The sequence below is a fragment of the Canis lupus genome, chromosome 14 (genome assembly GCF_048164855.1).
Source record: "Canis lupus baileyi chromosome 14, mCanLup2.hap1, whole genome shotgun sequence".
In the NCBI taxonomy this organism is placed as follows: domain Eukaryota; kingdom Metazoa; phylum Chordata; class Mammalia; order Carnivora; family Canidae; genus Canis; species Canis lupus.
In genome coordinates, this window is record NC_132851.1 from 44,505,109 (window position 1) to 44,531,081 (window position 25,973).

The 25,973-nt window shown below is 37.8% G+C and overlaps 1 protein-coding gene across 22 annotated transcripts in view; it reads right to left on the reverse strand.

Moving 5' to 3' along the window:
• GABRA2 (gamma-aminobutyric acid type A receptor subunit alpha2) overlaps nt 1–25,973 on the reverse strand; it is a 163,626-nt gene that overhangs the window by 48,459 nt on the left and 89,194 nt on the right. For 14 of the 22 annotated variants that reach the window (XR_012007073.1, XR_012007072.1, XR_012007071.1 and 11 more), the window contains 2 exons: nt 5,982–6,184; nt 118–297 (listed from right to left, as the gene is read on the reverse strand). Coding sequence is in view for 15 of the 22 variants with exons in the window: in XM_072774929.1 (XP_072631030.1) it covers nt 118–297; nt 5,982–6,184 (383 nt within the window). In the remaining 7 variants the exon portion in view is untranslated. Of the gene's footprint in view, nt 1–117; nt 298–2,316; nt 2,399–4,410; nt 5,130–5,981; nt 6,185–25,973 lie in introns of those variants that run through there. The other 8 variants (XR_012007077.1, XR_012007076.1, XM_072774941.1 and 5 more) reach the window with 4 other exon arrangements.

Sequence of the window (25,973 nt, forward strand, 5' to 3'; positions counted from 1 at the left end):
AATCTATTGTGGCCACTAGCAAGCCCATTACTTGTAAAGCAACAACATGCTCCTTGGTCAGAAAACGCTATTGTTAACTGTCTGCTAACCGTCCTGACTGAGAAAAGTGATACTTACAGAAGATTGTTTGAAGGTTATACAGTCCATCCACTTCTCTAAGTACTCTAAAGTCTTTCCTTGGATTAAATTGGGCCATGAGAAAGCTATATACTTGGACCATATTAGCTTAGCTCCTTGAAGAATTGCCTTCACGGAGTTGTATGTTAATGTAATGCCTTCAGCTTTTATTGAAGGGGACTACAAGAGACATCAATATGAAATTCATTACTGCATTTATTGGGAAAATGTTGACATTACTTTCAACAGTACCCAGCTTTCTCTAGTATAAAACCCATATGATATTGTTTTATATAATTCAGTGTAGGAAGATATTTTCCCTAAGAAAATTTATGCTTCCATTCTTTGATTAAAAAAAAAAACAAAGTATTAACTCCCCGCCACCCACCCTCCAATGGTTTACTGTGATAGCCAAGAAGCTCAGGATTTAAAGCTCAACCCCTCTAGCCCTGGACTATAGTTAATGTTCTGGCCCAAATGGTGGACATATCTGCATTCTATTTTCCTTCATCCTGATATCCTACTTCTACTTATGTTTTATTTTATAATACTTTAAGTATATACAGTCTTTTGGTAAACTGCCTGAAATGCTTTTGGGACAAGGCAAAATGTTAAAAAAAAATGCAAATAAATGAAAAAAAAAAAACACTTGAAATGTGATGTTTTCTATGGATTGCATGGCGTGAATCACAAAACAATGGCACATTTCATGTTAGTCTAGATATCATGTTGCTAAGTCTGTGTTTTAAATAATTTAATACCTAGTGTGTTTCCAGAGGATATGCTTTTTTGGGCTAGTGTAGAACCACCGACAAGATTTAGAAACAGAAACAACCTCGAGTCACTGAAGCCCTTTATTTTTAATTTAATTCAAAGAAACTATGTGCTAACTGTTATGCCAGGTAATAGCAGAGAACATGATGAGTAGGACAAAACTATTATCCTCCTAGATCATGTAGCCTACTGTTAGAAATATTTATAGTTAAAGTATAATTTACTAAGGTTACACAAAAGGAATTTGTGCCAAGTACTGTAGAAACATGATATAGGGGTGGCAGTTACATTCATTTAGAAAGTCTCAATATTAAGTAGAATCAGATGGATATTAAGAAATTAGTAGGAGTTCATCAGTTAGGGAAGGAAAGAAGGAGCATTTTAGCAAGAGGGACCAGCACAACTAATGTCACAGAGATGTGTAGCAGCATGGATATCTGGGGACGTTTGTAATGGCTATAGGAGGAATATGAACACGGACTTTAGATCAGTATTCAATCTTGGATGCACCACCTATTAGATGTGATCCTGAGCAAGTAACTTTATATGACCAATCCCATAGTTTCTCATTTCTAACACAGAGATATTCCCAGGCATAGAGTAGTAAGTGCACAGTAAATAGCAATAAGGTTTTTCTTATTATTCAACATATAAACGAACTTACGAGAAAGCTATATACTTGGACTACGTTAGCTGAGCAGCTTGAATGATTCATTGAAAAGTTCAACAGCTAACATTAAGAATTCAACAATTCCTTAAAGAGCTGAAAAATGAAATGATTAGATTCCAATTTTAGAAAGATGACCCTAGCACTAATGTAGAGGATGGATTGGAGGGAAACATGGTAAGAGACAGTGAGAAATATAGCAAGGGCATAGTCCATGACAGAGAGAGGGGAAAATAGGCTCCATCTGTTGACAGGTTAGATGTCAACAACTCCCAAGTTGTTGGTATGGGAGATTAGGTTTTGCTGTAGATATGAATGAATGAATGAATGAATAAATGAATGGAAAAGATAGAAAACCAATTTAGAAGGTTTTATTTTTGGTTTGTTCTTTCTTTTAAGAAAAAAACGCATGTAATGATTGAGATGTTATATTCATGTAGAAACGCCTAGGGAACAGGTTGGATATATGATTCTAGAACTTAAAGGGAAGGTACGGGGTACAGTGGTGGATAATAACTTGTGGAAGTTAAGACAAAGGCCTGAGCTGTAGATGTGATCTGGTTCTATCTCATTCATTCATCCCACATTTACTGAGCAACTAATATATACAAGACCCTGTGAAAGGGCCAAGGGTAAATGATTTATTGCAATAAACATGATAATTATTATAAAGATCAGTGGAGAGGAGACATAAAAATGCAATTAGAAACTGTGATAAAGGATTCAATGCAAAAGGGCAGGCAGTTACATACACTTACAATGGATCAAATCATTAGGGGGATGCAGGGCTCAGAGGCTTCCGGAAGCTTGACATTTGTGCTGCCGATGGGTAGAGATTATCTATTAGGGGACAATAATGGGTGGACAGTATGCTTAGTGTTGCAGAAGTTCCCACAAATATCATAGTAAAACCCTTAAAAACGAATCACATATCGTGACTAGCAAAGTTAAAAACAACCATAAAATAAAGCCAAAGGACTGTCTTTGGGTATAAACAAGAGCAGTTGCTAGGGAGATTGGATCTACTCTGAACTCGGGCAGACTCTCAGGATAGAAGGAATAGAGGCAGCTGCCAGGATCTGAGGGCAAGAGGTTGATATCCTAAGGCCTGTTGTTAAGAGGGAACGAAGAGAAAACACTGCTGACTTGGGCCTGAAGTGGAGCTCTGAAACACAGCAGTATTCACGGGGCTCAATGGAGATCCCTTGAGAAAAATGAAAGATTATTATCTGATCTGAATATGTGGAGGTTACCGGTGTTCTTCAGTTAACAGAAAAATAAATGGAAAAGAAATCAGATTACAGTGAGCTGAGAGCTAAATTGAAAGTGAGAACACAGACTTTGTAAGCAACGCTCTCAAGAAGCTTGAATGGAGAAAAGGAGGATAAAATCTGTCGATGGGGGAATGGGTGACATAGGATCTGGAGACAGTTTTGGTTTTGGCCTCCACGGTAAAGTAAGCATATTAAACATACTCCTTAACTGAAAGGAAGAAGGCAATCAAAAAGAAGAAGATGGCTTCGAAGAAAGAAGAAAATACTAACTGATGGTTCAAGGTTGAGTAAAGAACAAGGAAGAACAAGAGCTGAGTTGGAAGAATGAATTAGTCCTGGGCAGGTGGAAGGGTGTTGGGTATCAGGGAAGGTCCAGAACTTGGGGCATTTTGCAAGATGGGATACTTTTGTATATGGAAGGACATAAAAACTGGATCAAACTGGATCGTCTGATTCAGCACTACATTTTAAGGATGATATGGTTTTGTTCTCTCGTTTCACACATGAGGCAGACAGTGGTGTAACATCTTGTCCAAGATCACAGAGCAGGACAGGCTGTGTCTTCGAACACAGGGCTCAATGCAGCTTGAATACGAATCATGATTCCTGGGTTTATGTATTGGCAAAAACTAACTTTAAGGATTATCAGAGCACAGTCTACATAAAAATTGTCTGTTAAATTCTTATCTTTTTTTTCAAACATATACCGCTGAAACCTATCTTTGAGTCATTCTTCTCATGAGGCAACGTAATACTTGGCCAGTTTACAAGTGTTTAAGAACTTATCACACGCTCTTTGGATCGACAGATCATTTAACTGTGTTTACCGGTGATATCAACTTAAAAGCAGATTTCTGCCAGTCTGATAAACTTGGAAATACGCCAATATGGACAGTGGATTAAAAACTCTGTGATTCAAGAAAATCATCATCTTTTCCACTTAAAAATTAAATCTAAGGAAAACTAAAGCAGAGGTAGCTGAAAGTAGACTGTACTGAAATATTATTTTAGGCAGATATGCTAGTTAGGGGCACTTGACTTGATTTCCTTTCACTTCTAAGAACCTGATTATTTCCTAGCTAGGTTTAGGAAGCACTTCCCAGAATTCATTTGAATCAAGAAATTGGGTTGAGTACCCACTGATAAATTCACCACTGTCAAGTCCCAAAATCCCTTCCATGAAGGCAAAGAAGTCTTGTCATTGGTGTTGCACTACCGGACTTAACAAGAGAAACTCATTTATTCTTTTATTCCATAAATAATCCTGAAGTGCCTAGTAAGCGTCTGCCACTGTTCCTGGCACCTCTAGCTCTGGAAAAGTGAGTAAGAACAAGCAACATGCCGGATGTAATGTTCCGTTTAACTTAACCATGAACTTGAGCCACTCAGAACTATTATAGAGTTTGTTGTTTTTCTGCAGATTAGGTTGGAATATCAATGATTTTACCCTAGATTTGTCTTTGTGTGATTTGATATGTGGTTTGACTCAAATCCAATATTCATTAGTACTAGGTCATTGCTTTTAGAATGCATTGAGAATGTGGGTTTTGCATTGAAAGGTACCTGTATTTTCCAAGCTCAGGGAGAAGGTATTTTATTTGATATGCCAAATCACAACGTCCATTTGATTGGCACCCTCACAGCATTAACGAGTGATATGTTAAATATCTATACAGAGCATTTATACCACAAACCACTATCTTTTGCGACATATTTATAAATAAGTCTGGCATTTATAAATATAACTAGCATTTCATCTCCAAAAAAAGTATGAAAGCGCATGTGTAATTAATATAACTAAAAAGAAGTAACTGCATAGATAGCAATGAAAAAGCAGTACATTATATGGAAAATGAAAACATAAATCAACAACAAAATGTAATGGAAATGCTGAAATAATCTAGAAGTTAAGCATAGGAAATTAATCAGATTCCCTTTAATATTTACTCAGTGGCTGTTAGTATGCAAAACATTGCTTATAAAATGAAATAAACCAGCACTTATTAAAACTTACACAGTTTACAAAATTTAGCAAAAAAGAGCAAGACTTTTAAACTATAACATTCAACCATTTATATACTTAAGTGGCAAGATGGTCTTAGAAATGAGAAAAAAATTATATTTAAATAATTGATAAAGGAGCAAAATCAAGTATGTTATTCCAAATTTAATGGAAGAAGTGCTTTAATAAATATGTTGTTAAAAGAAGCCCTCCAAGTGGAACTGAACAATTAAAAAAACGTTATATCTCATTGTAATATATCCAAAGCCTCCTTTTAATGCAGATGAATAATAATCTATAAAGAAGAAATGGAACAGCTGTTATATTAATGATCAAAACTCTCACTAGCTTCAGTACTTGCAACCTAAAAACAGACACCAATAATTCCCAAAGAAATTACTCTTAAAAACAATAACTCCTATAGCCTACATGAGCAACTTAAAATTTCTAGACATTCTAGTACCTACTTACTTATTTATTTCATACACCATGGGAGAGCAAACAATATTGCCTGAACTTTTATATCCAAACAACGGAGATGGGAGTAGGTGAAGCGTATTTCAACCCATTGAGAGGGCCTGAAATCCCACAAAGGTAAAAGTTAATGCCCACTTTCTTTTCCAAATCTCTCCACTATAAAGCAGTGTGGTATTGAAGAGCATGAGTTTAATGGTCAGGTGTGCCTTCAAGTATACTTAATTAACTATTTGTGTGAGCTTGGGTAGTAAACCACTTCACTAAGTCTTAGCTTCTTCATCAGAAAAATGAAAATTAAAAAGAGACCCTACTTGTAAAGTCTAAAGATTACGTGATAGGACATATGTAAAAAACTCAGCACAATGCCTGACACACAGTCAGAGCTCAACAGATGCTAGGGAGTGGTTTTAACAGGAGTCATACTGTAATAAGCACTCCTAAAGGATTTCAGGCAAGAGCATACTTTAAAAGAAATCTGAATGATCCATATATATCTAAATCTGTGCCATATATATATATATATATATATATATATATATATATATATGTATATATATATATAATTTGCATTTGAATGTTCTTAATGTCAATTTTTAGGAACAGATCTGTTATAAGCTAAATCTGTTAGGGGGATTCTCTTAATCATTGTAAGAAGGAAATTCTCACTTACCTTGTCATTTACTACACTCTTCCCATCCCAAGCCCATCCTCTTTTGGTGAAGTAGTTAACAGTTGCAAATTCAATTAGGGCAGAGAACACAAATGCATAACAAACAGCAATAAACCAGTCCATGGCAGTTGCATATGCCACTTTGGGGAGGGAATTCCGAGCACTGATGCTTAGAGTTGTCATTGTTAGAACAGTTGTTACTCCTGCAGGAAGACAGGTACCAAAACATCAACCGATATTAGCAAAACGGAACTGGAAATATTCCTTTGTTCAAGGCTACTTTCACTGCCATTTCTATCCACTTCAAAAAAAAATAATAACTGGAAGAACAGGGCAAAGCTGATAATCACAAATGGCTATTATAATTCTTAAAGTAATAACTGAAGTGCTTTCAGTTTTCATTTTGTTTCATTTTGTTTGTACGAATCTCCTCTTCTCTTTTTAGTATTCTTAAGGTTAAAAAGACTGGTGATACTGAAAGTAGAATTTCCTATGAAGAAAGCAGTTACTTTAAATTGATCCATTGCGCCTTAACATTCATTTTTTAAAAATCCTACACAAAGCCTCACATGAATTTGTTCATCATTTATTTAAATCATGCTCAGCAATGGACCAATCATCCACACCAGCGATCACAATGGAACTATGATTAAAGTTCTTTATTCTTAGGATAGCTACTTAAATGTGAAATTAATTCTGGATCACTTAGCATTGTGAGAACGTAATTTCTTTCACAATGAAGCCTAGAATCTATAGAAAATAAAACAAGCAACTAAACCTCAAACTTTATAAAAATGCAAATCACTACTTTTAAGGAATATTTTATGCCTCTGTTGGTTTAAAAAGTAATTTAGTCCCTTTCACTGTAAGGCTTTTCTGCCAGTAGTCAGGGAAGTCACAATAATTAAGTGAAAAGGAAGCAATAACTCAGGAGGTGAGTTGCAATATCAACTGTCAAAATGTCTGCAATTACCTGTTTTATCAGCGATCCAATGGAAGTTTAATTATATACATACGAGATACATTAAATTAAAAGAGAGTTAAAATGTTAAAGAAACGTTCATCCATATATTACAGTTTTATTGTATTGTAGTATTTGCTTTCCCTTAGGATACATAAAGCAGCTTTCTCTTCTCATCTACAATAGAGTCAGTAATTCAAAACAGCAAAATAATTCTATTTAATCATGAGTGAGTACATCTAAGAATATGATGGTAGTAGTAGGAATAAAAAGCAGAAAAATAAATTTAGTTCACCTGCTGCTAAGTCAAAAAAAGCACATTTACAGAAATACATTGTCCTTTCATGCACCAAACTGAGAGGTTTGAGATGGCGAGGATGTTTTCTTTTGGTCCGGGGGAGTAATTAAATGGAAGACATGACAGGTACAACCACACATACCCCTGACCAAAACCATATCCTCCCCCCAACCCCTAAATGCATGTCCACGTACACGCACGCGCACACACACACACACCCACGATACAGCAATGCAAATGACAAATCAATACATGAAAATATACTTAACTTCCTAGCAGATAAGGAAACACAAAGTGATAATGATACCTTTTTAAAACCATATAGTCATCAAAATGTTAGCAAATATTAAAAGGTTTACACTATGGTAGCGTTGAGGAGAATGTGGGGCAATGGACAACCTCTCTCAATAGGAATTACAAATTGGCGTCATATCCAAGAAACGTTACCTAATCCAAAGTTATAAATATTTATTTATGTTTTATTTTTTTAAAATTGTATTTATTTATTCATGATAGAGAGAGAGAGAGAGGCAGAGACACAGGCAGAGGGAGAAGCAGGCTCCATGCACCGGGAGCCCGACGTGGGATTCGATCCCGGGTCTCCAGGATCGCACCCTGGGCCAAAGGCAGGCGCCAAACCGCTGCGCCACCCAGGGATCCCTAAAATTATAAATATTTAGACCTATGTTCTCTTCTATGAGTTCTAGACTTTCATTATTTTTTAAATATTTTATTTATTTATTTGAGAGAGAGAGAGAGAGAGAGAGAACAAGAGGTGGGAGGGGGAGAAGGAGAGAAAGAGAGAGAAGCAGACTCCCTGCTGAGAAGGAAGCCTGATGCTGGGGTTGATCCCAGGACCCTGAGATCATGACCTGAACCGAAGGCAGACGTGTACCCACTGAGCCACCCCGGGTGCTCCCTAAAAGTTTTATACTTTTAGTTCTGACATGTAGGTCTTGCTCCATTTGGGAGTAATTTTTTTTTAATTTTTTTTTTATTTATTTATGATAGTCACAGAGAGAGAGAGAGAGAGGGAGGCAGAGACACAGGCAGAGGGAGAAGCAGGCTCCATGCACCGGGAGCCCGACGTGGGATTCGATCCTGGGTCTCCAGGATTGCGCCCTGGGCCAAAGGCAGGTGCCAAACCGCTGCGCCACCCAGGGATCCCGGGAGTAATTTTTATGTATGTTGTGAGGTACATGTCCAAAATCACTTTTTTGGCATGTGGATAGCCAGTTGTACCAGTACCATTTGCTGAAAGACTTTTCTTTCCCTATTTTGAATGGTCTTAGGATTGTTGTTGAAATTAACTGACCATACGACAGCAACTTCATATTATATGTGTCTCTTGAGGCAAGGGAAATAAAACCAAAAAATAAACTACTGGGATTTCATCAAAATAGAAAACATCTGCACAGCAAAGGAAGCAATCAACAAAACTAAAGACAACCTATGATGTGGGAGATATTTGCAAATGAGTATCTGATAAAGGGTCAGTATCCAAAACATATAAAGAACTTATCAGCTCAAAAAATGAGCCCCCAAAATGAATAATCCAATTAAAAAATGGGTAGAAGACACAGACATTTTTCCAAAGAAGACATACAGATGGTCAACACACACATGAGAAAATGCTCAACATCACTGATCATCAAGGAAATACAAATCGAAACTACAATGAGATGCCACCTCACACCGGTGAGAATGGCTAAAATCAACAACACAGGAAACAACAAGTGTTGACGAGGATGTGGACAAAGAGCAACCCTCTTGCACTGTTGCAAACTGGTGCAGCCACTGTGGAAAACAGTACGGAGGTTCCTCAAAAGTTAAAAATAGAATTAATAAAATTCTATTCTAATTAATAGAATTACCATATGATCCAGCAATTGAACCACTAGGCATTGACCCAAATAATATGAAAAGAGTAATTCAAAGGGATATATGCACACCAACATTTATAGCAGCATTATCTATAATAGCCAAATTATGGAAACAGCCCAAGTATCCATCGGTAATGAATGGATAGAGAAGATGTGGTGTCTGTATGTCTGTATGTGTGTGTGTGTGTGTGTGTGTGTGTGTGAGAGATGGAATATTATTCAGTCACAAAAAAAGAATGAAATCTTGCCACTTGCAACAAAGTGGATGGAGCTATAGAGCATTATGTTAAACAAAATAAGTCAGTGGGGGAAAGAGAATTTTCATTTCACTCAAGTCTGGACTGTAAGAAACAAAATAAATGAGCTTAGGGAAAAGAGAGAGAGAGAAACAAAGAAACAGACTCTTAACTCTAGAGAACAAACCGAGGGGAGGTGGGTAGGGGGATGGGGCAAATAGGTGATGGGGATTAAGGGGCACACTTGTGATGAGCACTGGGTGTTGTGTGGAACTGCTGTATGTACACCCGAAACTAACATCACACTGCATGTTAACTAGAATTTAAACATTTGAAAAAAAAAAGAAGAAGAAATCAACTGACCACAGATATATGGGTTTGTTTCTGCACTTTTGATTCCACTAATCTGCACATTGACCCTTAAGCAAATTTCAAACTGGTCTGATGACTGTAGCTTTAGAGTTAGTGTTGACATTGGGAAGCTTGAGGCCTCCAACTTTCTTACTCTTTTCCAAGATTGTTTTGGCTATTCAGGTTCCCCTTGCATTTCCATGTGGTTTTATGATAAATTGGCTCATTGCTGCAAAAAAGATTGTTGGAATTTTGATAGGTGTTGCATCTAAGCTACTGTTTGGGGCAGTATTGTCATCTCAATCCCTGAACGCAGGATACCTAGTTAGCCTTTATAATTTTTCATAGACATATGTAATATATATCATATATATATCATATATATATATGTAATCTGTTTATTTAGAGCTTCTTAAATTTCCTTTAGTAATGTTTTGTAGTTTTCGGTGTACAAGTCTTTCGCCTTTAAGTTTAATTCTATTTACAGGTATTTTATGTATTTGGATGCTAATGTAAGTGGAAATATATTCTCTTTTTTTTTGGAAATATATTCTTAATTTCCTCTTCAGATTGTTCATTGCTAGTGTAGAGAAACGCACAACTGATTTTTTGTGTTGACGCTGTACCCTGTAACTTTGCTGAATGTAATTAGCTCTAATAGTTTTTATGTGGTTTACTAAGGGTTTTTCTATACATAAAATCATGTCATCTGTAAATAGAGTTTTAATTCTTCCTATCCAAATTGGATGCCTTTTATTTTTCGTTCCCACCTGACTGCACTGGCTAGAACCTGCAGTATAATGTTGAGCAGCACTGATAAAGGCAGACATCCCTATCTTGCTCCTGATATTAGCACAGAAGCTTTTAATCTTCACCTCTAAGTACGATGTCAGGTTGAGAAAGTCCTTTTCTCCTGCCAGTTTGTTGAGTGTTTTTATTACGAAAGGATGTTGTGTTTTGTTTTTAATGTTTTGAGATGATTTCATGTTTTTCCTACACTCCATAAAAATGTTGTTTATATTGATTTTTTGTACGTTGAACCAAAGTTTCATTCCTGGGATAAATGTCATTGGGTCATCACATCTAATCCTCTTTATATGTGGCTGACTTCAGCTCGCTAATATTTGGTTGAAGACATCTATATTTCTAAGGGATATTGATCTGCAGAGGCTTTTTTTTTTTTTTTTTACTTGTTATTTCTTTGTTTTTGGTTTTCTTGGTAAAAATGGCCCAAGTCATTGGGTATGAGTCAAGAAGATCTCTCATTTATTTTCTCAGAGTTTGAGAAAGAATAGTGTTAATTCTTTTCTCAATGTTTGGTAAAATTCACCAGCAAGGTTATCTGGCCTTGGATTTTTATTGATTTTTTTTGTTATTACTTACTTCATAGCTTTACTTGTTATAGACTTGTACAGACTCTTCCGTCATTTTTTTGTAATTTGTTGTTTCCAGTCATTGGTCCATTTATTCTAGGTTATCTAATTTGGAGGGCTACAATTGTTAACAGAGTCCCTTAAATCTTTTTTTATTTTCATAAGATCAGTAGTAATGTCCCCTCTTACTTCCTAAATTTATTAATTTGAGTCTTCTCTCTTTTTTTCTTGGTCAGTCTCGCTAAAGTCTTGTCAATTTAGTTGATCTTAATAGCTGTGTGTTGATTTTCTACATTGATATTTCTATTCTCTATTCCACTAATCTCTGTTCAAATTTGTATTAATTTTCTTCTTCTTGCTTTGGGTTGTGTTTGCTTTTACGGAAACAAAGGCAAAAACAACAACTAAAACATCTGCCTATAAATGCTCTCAGTGACATCTTCCGAGTTACAACTTTTGCACCAGGGAATTCTGAGTCTGGCAATTTACAAAGGGAAGCCTTTTGCAAATGTCTCCCAAGAAGACACCATAAAGTGATGACAGTACTTTCTGAAGGAGCTCCACTTTCCTCTCCCCAGTACCAGGAGGCCTTTATTTGGAATTTCTTGCTCCACCATTTTTGCTGGTATCTACCCTAAGCCCCAGCAATTCTTCTAGATGGGGCAGGGTAGTATAAAAGAGTGAGCATTGCTATGTCCTCAGATGGCCTCACGGTCAGACGGCTTGGGTTTGAATCCTGCTCCCCAACTGTTAATGTGACTTAGAGCGAGTTCCTCAACTATTCTCATTACTTTCCCCAACTATAAAATTGAATTATAAACTATACCCTCTCAAGGAGCCTCGGTGTCCATCAAAAGATGGATGGATAAAGAAGATGTGGTCTATGTATACAATGGAATATTCCTCAGCCATTAGAAACGACAAATACCCACCATTTGCTTCGACGGGGATGGAACTGGAGGGTATTATGCTGAGTGAAGTAAGTCAATCAGAGAAGGACAAACATTATATGGTTTCACTGATACAGGGAATATAAAAATTAGTGAAAGGGAATAAAGGGGAAAGGAGAGAAAATGAGTGAAAATATCAGTGAGGAAGACAGAACATGAGAGACACCTAACTCTGGGAAACGAACAAGGGGTGGTGGAAAGGGAAGTGGGCGGGGGGTTGGGGTGACTGGATGACAGGCACTGGGGGGGCACGTGGCTGGATGAGCACTGGGTGTTATGCTATATGTTGGCAAATTGAATGAACTCCAATAAAAATAAAATTAAAAAAAAGACTATGTTGTTTAGGTTAAGTATGCATTTGGCACAAAGCTTGGCACGTTGCAAGTATTCAGTAAATGTTAGCTATTTTGATTCTTGTTTTTGTTATCACTACTTCTATTATTAAAAATCTTTCAAAAAAAAAATCTTTCTTCCTGAAATGACAGCAGGAAAATACATAGTGATAGTGATACACAATGTTCTTTACATGAACATGTCTTATAAAAGTAAAAAAAAGTGGCAAACACTAGCATATTCATTGACTGGGCAAAAGTTTTTTAAATTGTTGATTACCTACATTAGTAATACGACAATATTACAAAGAGTAAGGTAGGGTTATTTATTGACTGCAGATATATCCACAACACATTTTGCTTAAAAATACTTCATGATTCAATTTTCATGAAAATATATGTACTTGGATTTGTGTCTCAATGTAGGTATACCTGCATGAGCTTAGTAAACAAAAAATAAAATTAAAAAGGACACTTCAAAAAATAAATGAAAAATAAAATTCAAAAGGTTCAAAAATAAAATTAAAAAGGTTACCACCTTGGGGAAGAAGGAATTTTGGGAGTTTGGATGGATGAAATAGAAAATGGGCTTATGACTGATTTTTAGTTTTATTTCTTTGGTATTTTGCCAGAAAAATGTGAAAAGATAAAATCTGTAAGGATACAATCTAAGATTGTATTAGTTACTTTGGGGAATTAACATTGAAGGGAATACATTTTTCCTTTTCTCCTGCAGTGAACTTGCTTTGCTTTTGCGATAAGAAAAAAAATACAAAAATTTTAATTCAAACAAGAGATAGTTGATGACATTTATCATTTGCAATTCTACTGTGAATTTCTGGGAATGACTGATGGCTATGTTAATGTTAATTTAAAGAAAATCTATCAAAAAATGCAAGTTCAAATTATGGCACACCATAAATTTAATTACGATTCTAATTCTACACCGCTAGTTTAAAATTAGATCTGGGCCTAGGCATTCAAACCAATAAAGCATTGTAGCAATTTCAATATGAATCTACTATGAGGCTATTTTTCCCCATATTCATATCTTCCCCATATCTAAATTTTATTTTCTTTCGTCTGATTTTGTAAACTCTATAATAAAATTGTTAACACTAAGTTTTTTTCTCCTTCCCTTTTTTCTTTCCACTAGAAGGATATGATTCTCATATGCCAGCTTTCTGTCTGGGAGCTACGCTTGTTCCCATCACGTTACAAATAGAAGAGTTGGGCATTAAATAAAGAGGTGCACGTACCTGGAAAGTTCACAGACCTTCTACGTGCCCGCCCCTCAAACAATGGGCATTTTTCTCTACTTCCTAGGGCCTCCAAAAATAAATATTCCCACATTTCTTTAACAGACTATCTCTGTCCTTAACTCCTCTGTGTGACTGCCCTACCTCAATGCTTCCCTGGGAAGCTTACGTTTCTTTTTCAGTAAAATAAAAGGCAAGTATCTTAAAGTGCTTTTAGCACTAAAATTCTGTGCGTATGTGTGAAATATGTGACCATTCTCCATATTCAGACCATATCTAACATGCAGCTCTTTGAAATTCTAGTTTTATTCTACGTTAGTATTTCTTTTTTCAAGGTATAGGTGCCAAAACCTCCACTCATAGTAGCTGAGCAGATCGTGTAAAGGAATGCTAAGTGTTAGATGCAAATATGCCCTAAGAGAATAAAATCAAAGCAGGGGGAGAGATTTCGGCACAGAGACTGGGAGCACCATGGCCTGATGCCTAAATCTGAATCTCGTGATCTTGGGGAAATTCCCTAGCCCCTTCGTTCCACAGTATGCTCATCTGTGAAGTGAGGATTAAGAATAGAGTTTCCTGGGGTGCCTGGGTAGGTCAGTGTTTAAGCATTCCACTCATGATTTCGGCTCAGGTCTTGATCTCAGGGTGGTGAGGTTGGAGCTCGGCGTCGGGCTTGAGATGCTCTCTCCCTTCCCTTTGCCCCTCTCCCCCTGTCCCACGTGTGCAAGCCCTCTCTCTCAAATAAACGAATAAAATCTTAAAAAAGAAAAAGAAGAATGTTTTCCTATAATGTAGTGATCAAATGCGTTACTTCATGTCAAGCAGTGTCTTCATTATAAAAAGACAGCTCAGGGCACGAGCTAAAAGATACATTACCCTGAAAGCAAAGTCAAGACAGATTTAAATCAGAGAAATGAAATGAAATGAAATGAAATAATAAAATAAAATAAAATAAAACAAAATAAAATAAAATAAAATAAAATAAAATAAAAAATAAAATAATAAAATATAAAATAAAATAAAATAAAATAAAATAAAATAAAATAAAATAAAATAAAATAAAATAAAATCCTCCTTTAGACCTTTACTCCCATCAAATGCTAGTGTGTAGGTGTTTGTGGTTGGGTGTGGGATGGAAGTTAGGAAGTAGGCTCAAAAACCAAACAGGCACAAAAACCTGCAACAGAAAACAAGTATAAAATTGTTTGATACCACCTGCTGGTTACTGCTAGAAATGGCAGAAAAAAACAAAACAAAACAAAACACATTCTGATAATACAAGTGCTAGATTTTTTTCTTTTGACACTTACAAATAGAGTATGAATGCACTATGAAAGGTTACAATTTTAAGGCTGCAATTTTAACTCATAACCGCACTGCAACTAAATACTAAGGATGTTGAAGCTTCATGTTATAGACAGAAATGAGAACTCAGATGATGTATCTTGTCATAAAACCTAATTAATTCAAACTCCACTAATTTAAAATTTGTGAGAATTTAGAAACTATCAATTATAATCTGGAAGAAAGTGTCTGAAAAGGTACTTTTAGTGTGCACAACAGTGTGAAGGATTATGATGTTTTTTTACTTACCTGAATGCATCCTGGATTTATAACTTTACAACTCATATCCCTCCACTCAATCCCTTTCTTCCTGATGCCTATTCTCAGCGAAAGGCCTGGATGATCTAAAGGAAGCCATTTTCATATTAGAGGTTGAAGTTGCAGGGTCATGAGTATTTTCTCTGTTTGGGTAATTTGCTAGTCTAGGAAATATACATACTGTTTACTTAGGATCTTTTCCTTCTTACTCATCCCTCTTTTTTAACTCAGCTAATTCCTATTTCTTCCCCTAAATAAATTATTGAGTGCCTACTAAATGTCAAGTATTTTCACGGCCCCTGGGAAGACACTAATGAACAAAGTGGCAAAGATCCCTGCACGTGGGAGCTCACATCCTGCTAATGCCTCAGTACACAGGCAGTTTGCTCATTCTGCAGGATTTCACCTTGACAGGCACCAGTGACCTCATTTTACACACACCCCCAGCAGATTGCGTCTTTCTTGAATTTTCTGTTGGTTTACATGAAGGTATCCTCCCCCCAACCCTGTAAATCTATGGAGGAGAGCCTTGTTGGTCTTCTCTCCTACAGGTAAAAGGATGCTCAGCAGAGAGTAGGTGGTCATTAATTCGTTTTTAAATGAATTAATAAATATCTACCAAACTACTTGAATGATCGGCAATCAATAAGCATTAATTTGTTAGGAAATCCGTAAGAAACGTATTCCCTCTTTTCTAACTCCAAGTATGCTTTTCATCCTCCTTTTGCGCTGCACATGGTAGAGCTGTGAATGGCATGTGAGCAAAACCATAAAAGATAAAAGATAAAAATATGCATTTTTTGAAAGAGCACAAAGTAACCTGCCATCACAACTGGATAAGGTCTCTGATGAACTGTTGACTGGGGGGATCTACCCAGACTGGGAATTTGAGTTAGACTTCTCTAAGGAAATAAGTGGAAAAGTTAGAGTTGAACCTTCTCCCAAGGCTGGGGAAGACCATGGTAGACTGGGGAAAGAACAGGCCCAGGAAAGCGGGGACATGAGGAAACATGGCATTTGAGAGGGAAGGAAAGAAGCCTGGAAGGTGGGAAGAGAGCAGATTGGAGTTTCGGAGAAGATGAGGCCGAGGGAGAGGCAGGAGCCAGATAATCCAGAACCTGCTGAATCAGCTCAGGTAACAGGGCTTCATGAGCAATAGGAAACCACGATAGAGCTCACGTTAAGCAGGGTGGTGACACAATCACTCCCTGCGTAACGATATTACTTTGGCTGTGGCTCCTCTACAGGTGTTTTTTTTTTTTTTTTTTTTTTTTTTTTTTTAACTTTAGGTTTTCCACATTTCTCTTTACCTTTGTTTTGCTGCGGCTTGCATGTGGTATAATGAGGTGTTCTGTTCAGTTGTTTTGTTTTGCTTCTGTATTTATCCTTCTTGATGTTCTCTGAGCTTTCTGGATCTATAGTTTGCTCATTAATATTTGGAAAGTTCTTGGTCATTATCGCCTTCAAAATGTCTTCTGCTCTCTTCTCCCATTCTTCACCTTCTCATATTCCAGTTGGCATCGTTCCTGGATGTTCTCTTCTCTTTTGCTGTTGTGCATTCAACTATTTTATTCTTACTGCTTGAGTTTCAGTTTGGGAAGTTTCTACTGCTCTGTATATGAGACCACTGATCCATTCTTCAACCATACTGAGTTTACTGATGAAAGGCATTCTTCATTTCTGTTACTGTGTTTTCTAGTTCTTTCTTTTGTTAAGATTCTATTTATTTATTCATGAGAAACACAGAGAGAGGCAGAAACACAGGCAGAGGGAGAAGCAGGCTCCCTGCGGGGAGCCTGATGCAGGACTCGATTCTGGGACCCTGGGGTCACGCCCTGATCCAAAGGCAGACGCTCAACTGCTGAGCCACCCAGTGGGTTCCTGTGTTTTCTATCACTCTTTTTGATTCTTAGAGTTTCCAGTTCTTTACTTACATTACTGATTTTGTCTTGCATGTTGTTTACTTTTTCCATTAGGGATAGTAACAGATTAACCATAGTTATTTTTAACTGTTTGTCTCATAATCCTAACACCTATGTCGTATCGAAGTCTGATTCTGTTGTCTGCTTTTCCTCTCAACCGTGTCTTGTTTTTCATTTCTCCTTCTGGCATGTCTTCTAATTCTTTTCAACTCCCCCATCAGTTTTATTGAGATACAATTGACCCGCATCACTGGTAATTCCTTGTTGAAAGTTGACCATGTTGAGTCGGGTCACAGGAACTGAGATAAACAGACCCTGGTGAAGGATTTCTGTTAATGTGGCTGCTGGGGTGCTGTGTTTCATGCTTCTCTCATCATAGGTGCCACGGGATCCAGGTTGCTTTCGTGTTTTTGCTGTGGTTGCCCCTCTTGACTTTGGACTTTCCAAAGTACTCTTCCTCCCAGAGAGTCTGTGTCTTCAGCAATTTCTGCTGAAAGCTATTGCTGTCTTACTCCTGGAGCTTCGCTGGTGTGGTGGGAAGGTTCTATAATCTCCCGATTAAATCTCAGGCTTCCAGTGGGCCTGTGCCTCAGGCTGTAATCCTCGCAAGTGTCTCTCCTCCGACACAGTTCTGTTCCCCACTCTTCTCATTCCCTTGCTGGCTGTGGCACGCCCAATCAATTTCCTTGAAGCTCTGATCTCTGTTGACAATGTTTTATTAGTTCATGCTCTTCAGGTGAGGCAGTAAGGCCAGAGGCACTGGAGTGGGAGGAATGGCCTCTAAGCATTGGGGATGAGGCTCTCACCAGTCCCTTCCTCTGGGCATGGCTTTGCTGTGGATAAGGACTGAGTGTACTTCAAAATGATTTTTTTGCTTGCTGCTTCTTCTCCCACTGTAGTAGACAGGAACGCATATTGCTCAGCTCTTTACCTTTAGAGCCTGGTGGGATTCCTGAAGGCAATGCCCATGAACATGCAAGGCTTCATCATAAGATTCTGGCCTTAGGAACTTCTCATTGTCACACTCGTCCAGACACTGTCTCCAGACATTCATCAGAATGAGCATTTAAGGGGCTCTACCAGTGCAGGATGCTTTAAGCAGCATCTCTTGCAGGTAAAAAAAAAAGAAAAAAAAAAGAAAAAAAAATCTTAGTTGCATCTCTCTGAATGTGTCTGTCTGCCTCTTCACAATTTGGGATGGCAGTTTGCCTGTCACCTTGATTCTCTTACAAATGCAATGAAAGTCTTTAATTTTCAGTTTGTTCAGCTTTTTCTTGTTGCAAGGATGAGAGTGACAACTTACAAGCTCTTCACGTGTCAGTGCTGAAACCTGAAGCCCAGTCCCTGATTTTAATACAAGATTTTTTTATAACAAGATTTTTTATTAGTCAAATGTCTATTTTTTTCTACTTCTGAATTTCTGGTTGTGTTCTGGGTGGTTGAGCTTGACAGACAATCAGAAAAACTGGGGAATATTTCGAAATCAATATAATATAGGCAACCTCCTGGGGCTGATGTCAACAGATGACTGACGGTCTACAAGGCAAATTCACAAATCTCTGAATTTGGCCAGCATAATTAAATTTGAAACATAGGTGCTCTGATAGTCCATCACGTTCCTGCTAGCTGAATTTTAGAAGAGGAACTTAGGAAGCATATACAAACAAACCAAAATGAATTATAATTTGAGCATATCGCTATAATACTGCGGTGGTATCTGCATCATTTTAAAATAACTCATGAAAAATAGAAAAATTCAAGAAATCAACCCAAAGTTTTTAATCCCACATACCTGATTTATTTAATCAAGTTACCTAGTATTCTTCACCCTCATCCCACACACACCAATTGGCTTGACAGTATCTTTGGCAAAACTACTACTTAACAAAGTTTGGCCAAATTAGTTAGTACTTTCACCATAAGCATACTCAAAATTATATTTTAAGATTGAAAGGAAGAAGAAAGGTCATACAGTAATAGTACTGACCATACTGTAACATGTATATACACTGTTAAATTAGTAATAGGTTAAAGATCTTCATGAATATAGACTAACGTTTATTTACTATCATTATGAACATGAAGTACATATGTAAGAAAATGTATATGAGTATTAGGGACTCTGGAGAATCAGTACTGAAGCCTCAAGCTATAAGGATCAGTTAAGATTCCAAATCTAAGTTGAGGACCCTTTCCATGTTATCAGAGAGCACCCTGAATATCACAGAATATAACAGATATTGTTATATTCAATATAACAGTTGAAGTTATAGTATCTTCACTTGTCCGCTTTCCCATCTCCTCCAACAGACTGTAGCCTCTGTGAGAGTAGGGATCGTATCCTTCTTACTCACTTTGTATCTGAAAGGTCTAGCACAGCGTCTGGCACATAATCTTGAAATGAATGAATGAATACAGCTTATGAAGCGAATATACCTAGTTGTGTGGATACAGACACAGAAATGAATGTGTATATTTGTGTGTGTTTGGAGCTAAATACACAAATACATAGTAATAGTCAGATACCAGCGATTTTTTCCAGAATTCAGTAACTAGGGAGATGGATGCCTTGCACTATTTAATATTGGAGCAATGGGGAGCTCCCTGGGTGGCTCAGTGGTTTGGCATCTGCCTTTGGCCCAGGGCATGATCCTGGAGTCCCCGGGTCGAGTCCCACGTCGGGCTCCCTGCATGGAGCCTGCTTCTCCCTCTGCCTGTGTCTCTGCCTCTCTCTATGTCTATCATAAATAAATAAATAAATCTTTGAAAAATAATAATAATATTGGAGCAATGTATGATCATTGCAACACAGTTTGTATGTAGACATTTATGTGCTCAATAACTCTGTTCAAAATACTATATATATATATATATATAAAATAGTGTGCATACAGTATGTAGAATATATTTAGGGTGGCTACATAAATATATATATATGCATCACATGACATATATATGTAATATGTATATCAATATATATGTAACATTACAGTTAAGTCTGGGAAAAGGTATTAAGCTAAACACCAGCTAAAGACTACTCTCTAGAGTGAGCAAGCAGGAAAGCAGACAAAATGCAACGAAAGCCCTCACCTTCCAACTTTCATTTAACAATTTTCATATAAGACATCCAAGGGTATCGATGGCCTTGGCACCAAAGGTCTAGGTTTCCTCTTTCTTACATCTCTGCCGTTTTTAAGGTGCTGCTCATATTCTGGAGGTTCGGGAGAGCTTGCCAACACTCGACCCGCAATCCAGCAAGCAGAAGGGGAAAGGAGGAGAGCCATACCCTTTTCACTGAGCTGAAGGCCACAAACGGAAAATTAGACATCTGACTTTTACTCCTATGTCTTTGAGGATGAGTCATACGACTCCACGGAGCAGTAAGAGAGGCAGAGAACGGTAGTCTTGATTTGGTGTACACCACTAGAATACAAATTTCTAGTATGCTGTAGCTAATTAAAAGACGATCATCTCTGATAGACGTAGGCTTGTGGGTCTTCAGAAATTTTCCTATGAAAATTTTAAGAAAGGGTTGTTTTGTATGGACCCTCTAACATGCCAAACTCCATAATAAAACTAACCCAAACACGCCGACGTTGGCCTCCTGCTAGCCAGGTCAGCGTGCTTGCTGTGCTAGTGCAGCTTCCAGGGGGTCCCAAGCCCCACTTGCAGACAGCCTGGTCCCATCTACATAGAGATTCCACAGCTGCAAGTATCCCACGCACACGGCATCTTTTAACTACTCTTCCTGCATTCTTTTTGTAGGCTGTCCCTTAGCACTGGTCACCGAATTGTTGATATTCCACAAAGCAATATACTGCTCTTCCACTCTTCTTATGTTACTGCTCTCTCTTGACAGCATCATTTATTCTCATTTCCTAATCCTCTCCCAACTCATGAGCTCTAGACCCAAATATCTGACCATCTCCTGAATATCTCCACGTGGAGTCAGTAAAAATTTATTGAACCTTCCATACAACATTTGTTTCATTAAAAATGTAGAACCAGTCTACTTGGTTAGGCATGTTACATAAAAAAATAAAAATAAAAATAAAATAAATAAATAAAAACATGTTAGGCTTGTCACTTTGTTAGACATGAGTATATTAAAAAAACATAGATTAAATTCTCAAGGAGAATATAACCTACTAGACGATGCCGATGATTGGTAGGCATGTTATACAGACAGTATAACAAGTGATGGAGAAGGTATGGGGGTGCTCTAAGACAAACTAAGGATACTTATCGAGATATTGGAGTAAGAGAGGGCTTCCTGGAAGAAGTGATACATAAAAGGAGATGGGAAGATATATTTAATGACGGAAAAAACATGCTCCTAGGTCTGATGTAGGTCAACATAGGAAGAGGTGGGTTCACGGTGGCTGGGGAGGCCTCATGAAGACCTTGTAATCATGGTAAAAAGTTCAGACCGTGGCTGCAAAGTAGAGCCACAGGAAGGTTTCATGCAGGAGAGGGTTACGTAAGGAAATCGAGTTTTAGGAAGGTCACTTTTGCTGCACTGTGTAGAATGGAATGGAGGAAGGTAAGACTAGGGAAATGGGCACCAGCGAAAACTACTACACTAATCTGACAGAGATAGTCCCACAGACGCCTCAAATTTTTAAACATTCACAACTGAACCAAAACCTATTATGTCTTCCATAACTCTCTACTGCAGGGAACAACATGACATTTATCTAGTCACTCAGTTAGGAATCTAGGCGTGTTCTGCAATGACTAGATTTCTCACCCCTTCAGATGCACTGTGTCCTGCATGCTCGCCCTCCCTCGGATCGCTCAAATCTGTAACTCCCTCTCCACCAATACTCTTGTCCTATTTTATGCTTTTGTTATTTCTCACCCAGACAAGGCCAATCACCTCTTAACAATCGCTCTGTATCCCTTAGACCATTTCAATGCATTTATCCAATAGTCCCCATAGTCTTCTACCCCAAGCCCATGTATGTCAACTTCAACCCCTTGCTCAAACACCTTTCAAGCAGTTTCCATGGCTTTAGCAGGAGAGGTAGGGCTGTACATGAACTGGCCTCTCTGTCTATCTAATCATCCTTACAAAGAAATGAATCCCATGCTTACGATATACTGGTCAATAATTGGTTGTTCTCCATATGCTTCATGTTGCTTTTGATAATTATGTCCCTTGATTCTCCTTCCCTTTGGGCTTCTCTGAAGGGTTCCTCCTCAAATATAGTTGTTTCTTCTTTTTGCTCTTACCTTATTTTAATAGATTTCTCTCTTGGCACCCATAATCCTTCACTTCGCTTACTTATTTACACGTCTGTCTCACTCCTCCACACTCTGAGTGGCTTGTGGGCATGTGGCTCATTGTGTCTTTTTAAAACTGCTGCCGCCGAACTCAAGACTCTGGCAACAGTGAATTCTCATTATCTGTGGGTTCGCTGATTGAAAAAACTAATTTTAAAGACTGAACAGTAACAGCGGTGGACCTTATATATAGTTCTACAGGAAGGAATATACAAGTTAAGAGTCTAGTCAGCTTTAAAATAAAACAGAGTTTTAATCAGAACATTGTGATATAAATGTGATGTAAAGACAGTGCAAGTCTTTGGCACCTAAGCCTTATATTCTTCTATTACTCCAGATTGGGTAATAAAAAGTGCCACTGGGAAGCGCCTACGAGACGTATTACTGTCATCCTCATCTGCATTGAGGAGACAGGCCGCGTGAGTTGAGCACCTTGCTGAAGATCATGCTGCTATCAAGTAGGACGTGGGATGCCAACCCAGCAGTCTGTCTCAAAAGTCCACACTACTAAGTCACACGCCTAATCTATAAATAGTCAGTTGTATGTCCATAGCGTGTATTTTTCAATATCATGAATCTAATCCTTCCATCCCTGAAGCCCTTAAGCTCTTAATAATTGCTTTATTTATTTATTTATTTATTTATTTATTTATTTATTTATTTATTTATTTATTTATAAGAATTCACCTACCTACTCATGAGACACACAGAGAGACACAGAGACACAGGCAGAGGGAGAAGCAGGCCCGATGTGGGACTTGATCCCAGGACCCTGGGGTCACGACCTGAGCCAAAGGCAGACGCTCAACCACTGAGCCACCTAGGCATTCCAAGATCTTAATAAATTTTAAGTTTATATCATCCGTTAAAGTATTTAGGTTACTTGAGATGAGGCTCTACCCAGACAAATGTGCACTGAAATCAGGCAAGGGTTTGGATTCCACTCCTGCCACAGCAGCTAGGTAACTCTGCTCAGCTTCAGCAACCCCCCCATCTGCAAAATGGAAATGATATATTTTTTTTACAGATGTTTGGTGGATGGTCCAAACATATATGCCCAGCACACAGAACTGCTCAACAAATATTAAATTCTTCCTTTCCCCTCTCTATCTCTCAGCCTCAGTGACTTTATCTCTAAAATGGGAATTATAATATAAATTTTATATGCTGGAACATTAAATGATATAAACAAATGTCCCATTTAGAACCTGTCAAACAAAGAGCGCTACAGCTTCCCTGTTACTGCTGAGTTCAGTAGGCCCCAGAGTATGGAGCAAGAGGCTAAGATCCAAACCAAGGATGCAAGAGTCCCATCTAGTGGTGGTTTACGTAAAATCAAAAGACACTGGGATTATGCTACTTAAAGGGATGCCTAGAAAGCCTTGGGCTATTTTACTTCAGCTCATTCATTTCCTACCTTGAGAAATAGCTTGACATGGTTTACAAAAGAAGAGAAAGGAAAGCTTTGAACTGGATTCCCCTCCATCCTTCTATTGTTCCAAGAAAGCCCTAAGTGTTTTCTGGGTGGGTTCACATCTATTTCTGGTCTTGTTAAACCCATCATCTTCATGACTGAACTACCCAGTTCCTAGATTTCTAAAAGGACAGGACTGATCTTCTTGATTAGGCACAATTTGATTGCCTTTTGCTATCAAATGGATTCAGGGGAGTCATTATGGCTTAAGACCAATCTCTTACAAGAACTACCCATCAGTCATCATCTATTACATTTGAGAGGTGATTTCTAAGAAGCCTAGTATGGTTCACATCTAAGCTCAAATAGTGTCAGGAATGAGATGGAAGTTCTGGATTAAAGTAAGGCTGGATCTAAAAATTGTTAAATGCAGCCTGCCAGGAATATCATTCTGGGATCCCCGTAACTCTACTCCATTACCCATGAAACTCCAGTCTGGTGTCACTGCTACATACCATAGTAAGGATTATGGACCGTGTGTCTGTATTCTCCTCAAATTCTATGTTGAAATCTGATCTCCAGTGTGACAGAGGTAGAGCCTTTAGGAGGTGATTTGGTCATAAAGGTGGAGCCCTCATGAATGGGATTAGTGCCCTTTTAAGAAGAGGCCAGAGACCTAGTTCTCTTTCAGCCATGTTGGCATCCTGGTCTCAGACTTCCCCACCGTGTTGGCATCCTGGTCTCAGACTTCCAGCCTCCAAAACTGTGTGAAATAAATTCCTATTGTCTACAGGCCACCCGGTCTATGTACTTCGTCGAAGCAGCTTGAACTAAGACAGTAATATTCCAATTTTATGAATTTAAAAGAAAATAATATATTCAGTAGGATGACAATAAGACAATAAAAGAACAGGAGACTACATAAAACACTAGCCTGTGTAAACCCTCCATTGTTATCAAGTCCTTTTACTATTTCAGTCTTGTAATTGCATTGCCATAAAAATGCAGGGTGACTGTTCAAATGTTAATAGTTTTGGTAATTTCTTATAGCCTACTGAGGTGATTTAACTGGGGAGATATTACATTACTTTTGATGAATAATGCAGTATTAAAAATTTTTTTATCACAAAAAAGTCATCCAAATGGAAATCATTTCCTTCAAAGCCTAGGATACATGAAAATAGATAATAACTTGAATTTTCTTGAGAATTTAAAAACGGAGGATAAATATGCACTCAAAATTTTGCTATAGTGAAACTAAATATTTAATGACCTCAACCTGTATGAACAATAAAATGATCAGAGTAGGAAAGCCATTGTTTTTCCATTCTGTTATTTCAAAGCTTAAGGAAAGAAAAATATATACTCATAAAAAATTAAAACAACAACAAAAAAACAAAACCCACTTTTGAAACACCTGGATTCTCCCTCATATACACTCTAAGGTTATCAAACTCTCACAGATGAGTTCCAAGACAATGTAAATTATAGAGAAATGCTTTTTTAAATACCTCAGTCAAAAGCAATAATCAAATTTCTTCACCAAAGATTAAACAGGAGTTTCTAATGACTAAGGTGATGCTATTTTGAGAAGCTATACTTTTAAAGACCTGGATTCACAGGTTAATTTTGCTTAAAAATGCAGAATATGGGGCAGCCCGGGTGGCTCAGCGTTTTAGCGCCACCTTCAGCCCAGGGCGTGATCCTGGAGACCTGGGATCAAGTCCCACGTCGGGCTCCCTGCATGGAGCCTGCTTCTCCCTCTGCCTGTGCCTGTGCCTCTCTCTCTCTCTCTCTCTCTCTCGCTCTGTGTGTGTCTCTCATGAATAAATAAATAAAATCTTTAAAAAAATACAGAATATGTCACCTGGAAGAAAAGAACTTGGAAAGTCATTCAGTATTAACTGCTGTACCATAATCGGATGGGATCAACTTCAGGGCAAGGAATAGGGCCAGGGACCCAGAACACCTCAATAAGCAGCTGCTGATCCTAATAGTTAAGTAGCAAATTCACATGTGAAGACTCACCTCAAATTCTGACCTATGTTTTTAGTAAGCCTGACTCTCAAACAGAAATTACCCATGTAAGAAGCAATCGCCCAGCATTATTTCTGATTTCAGGCTC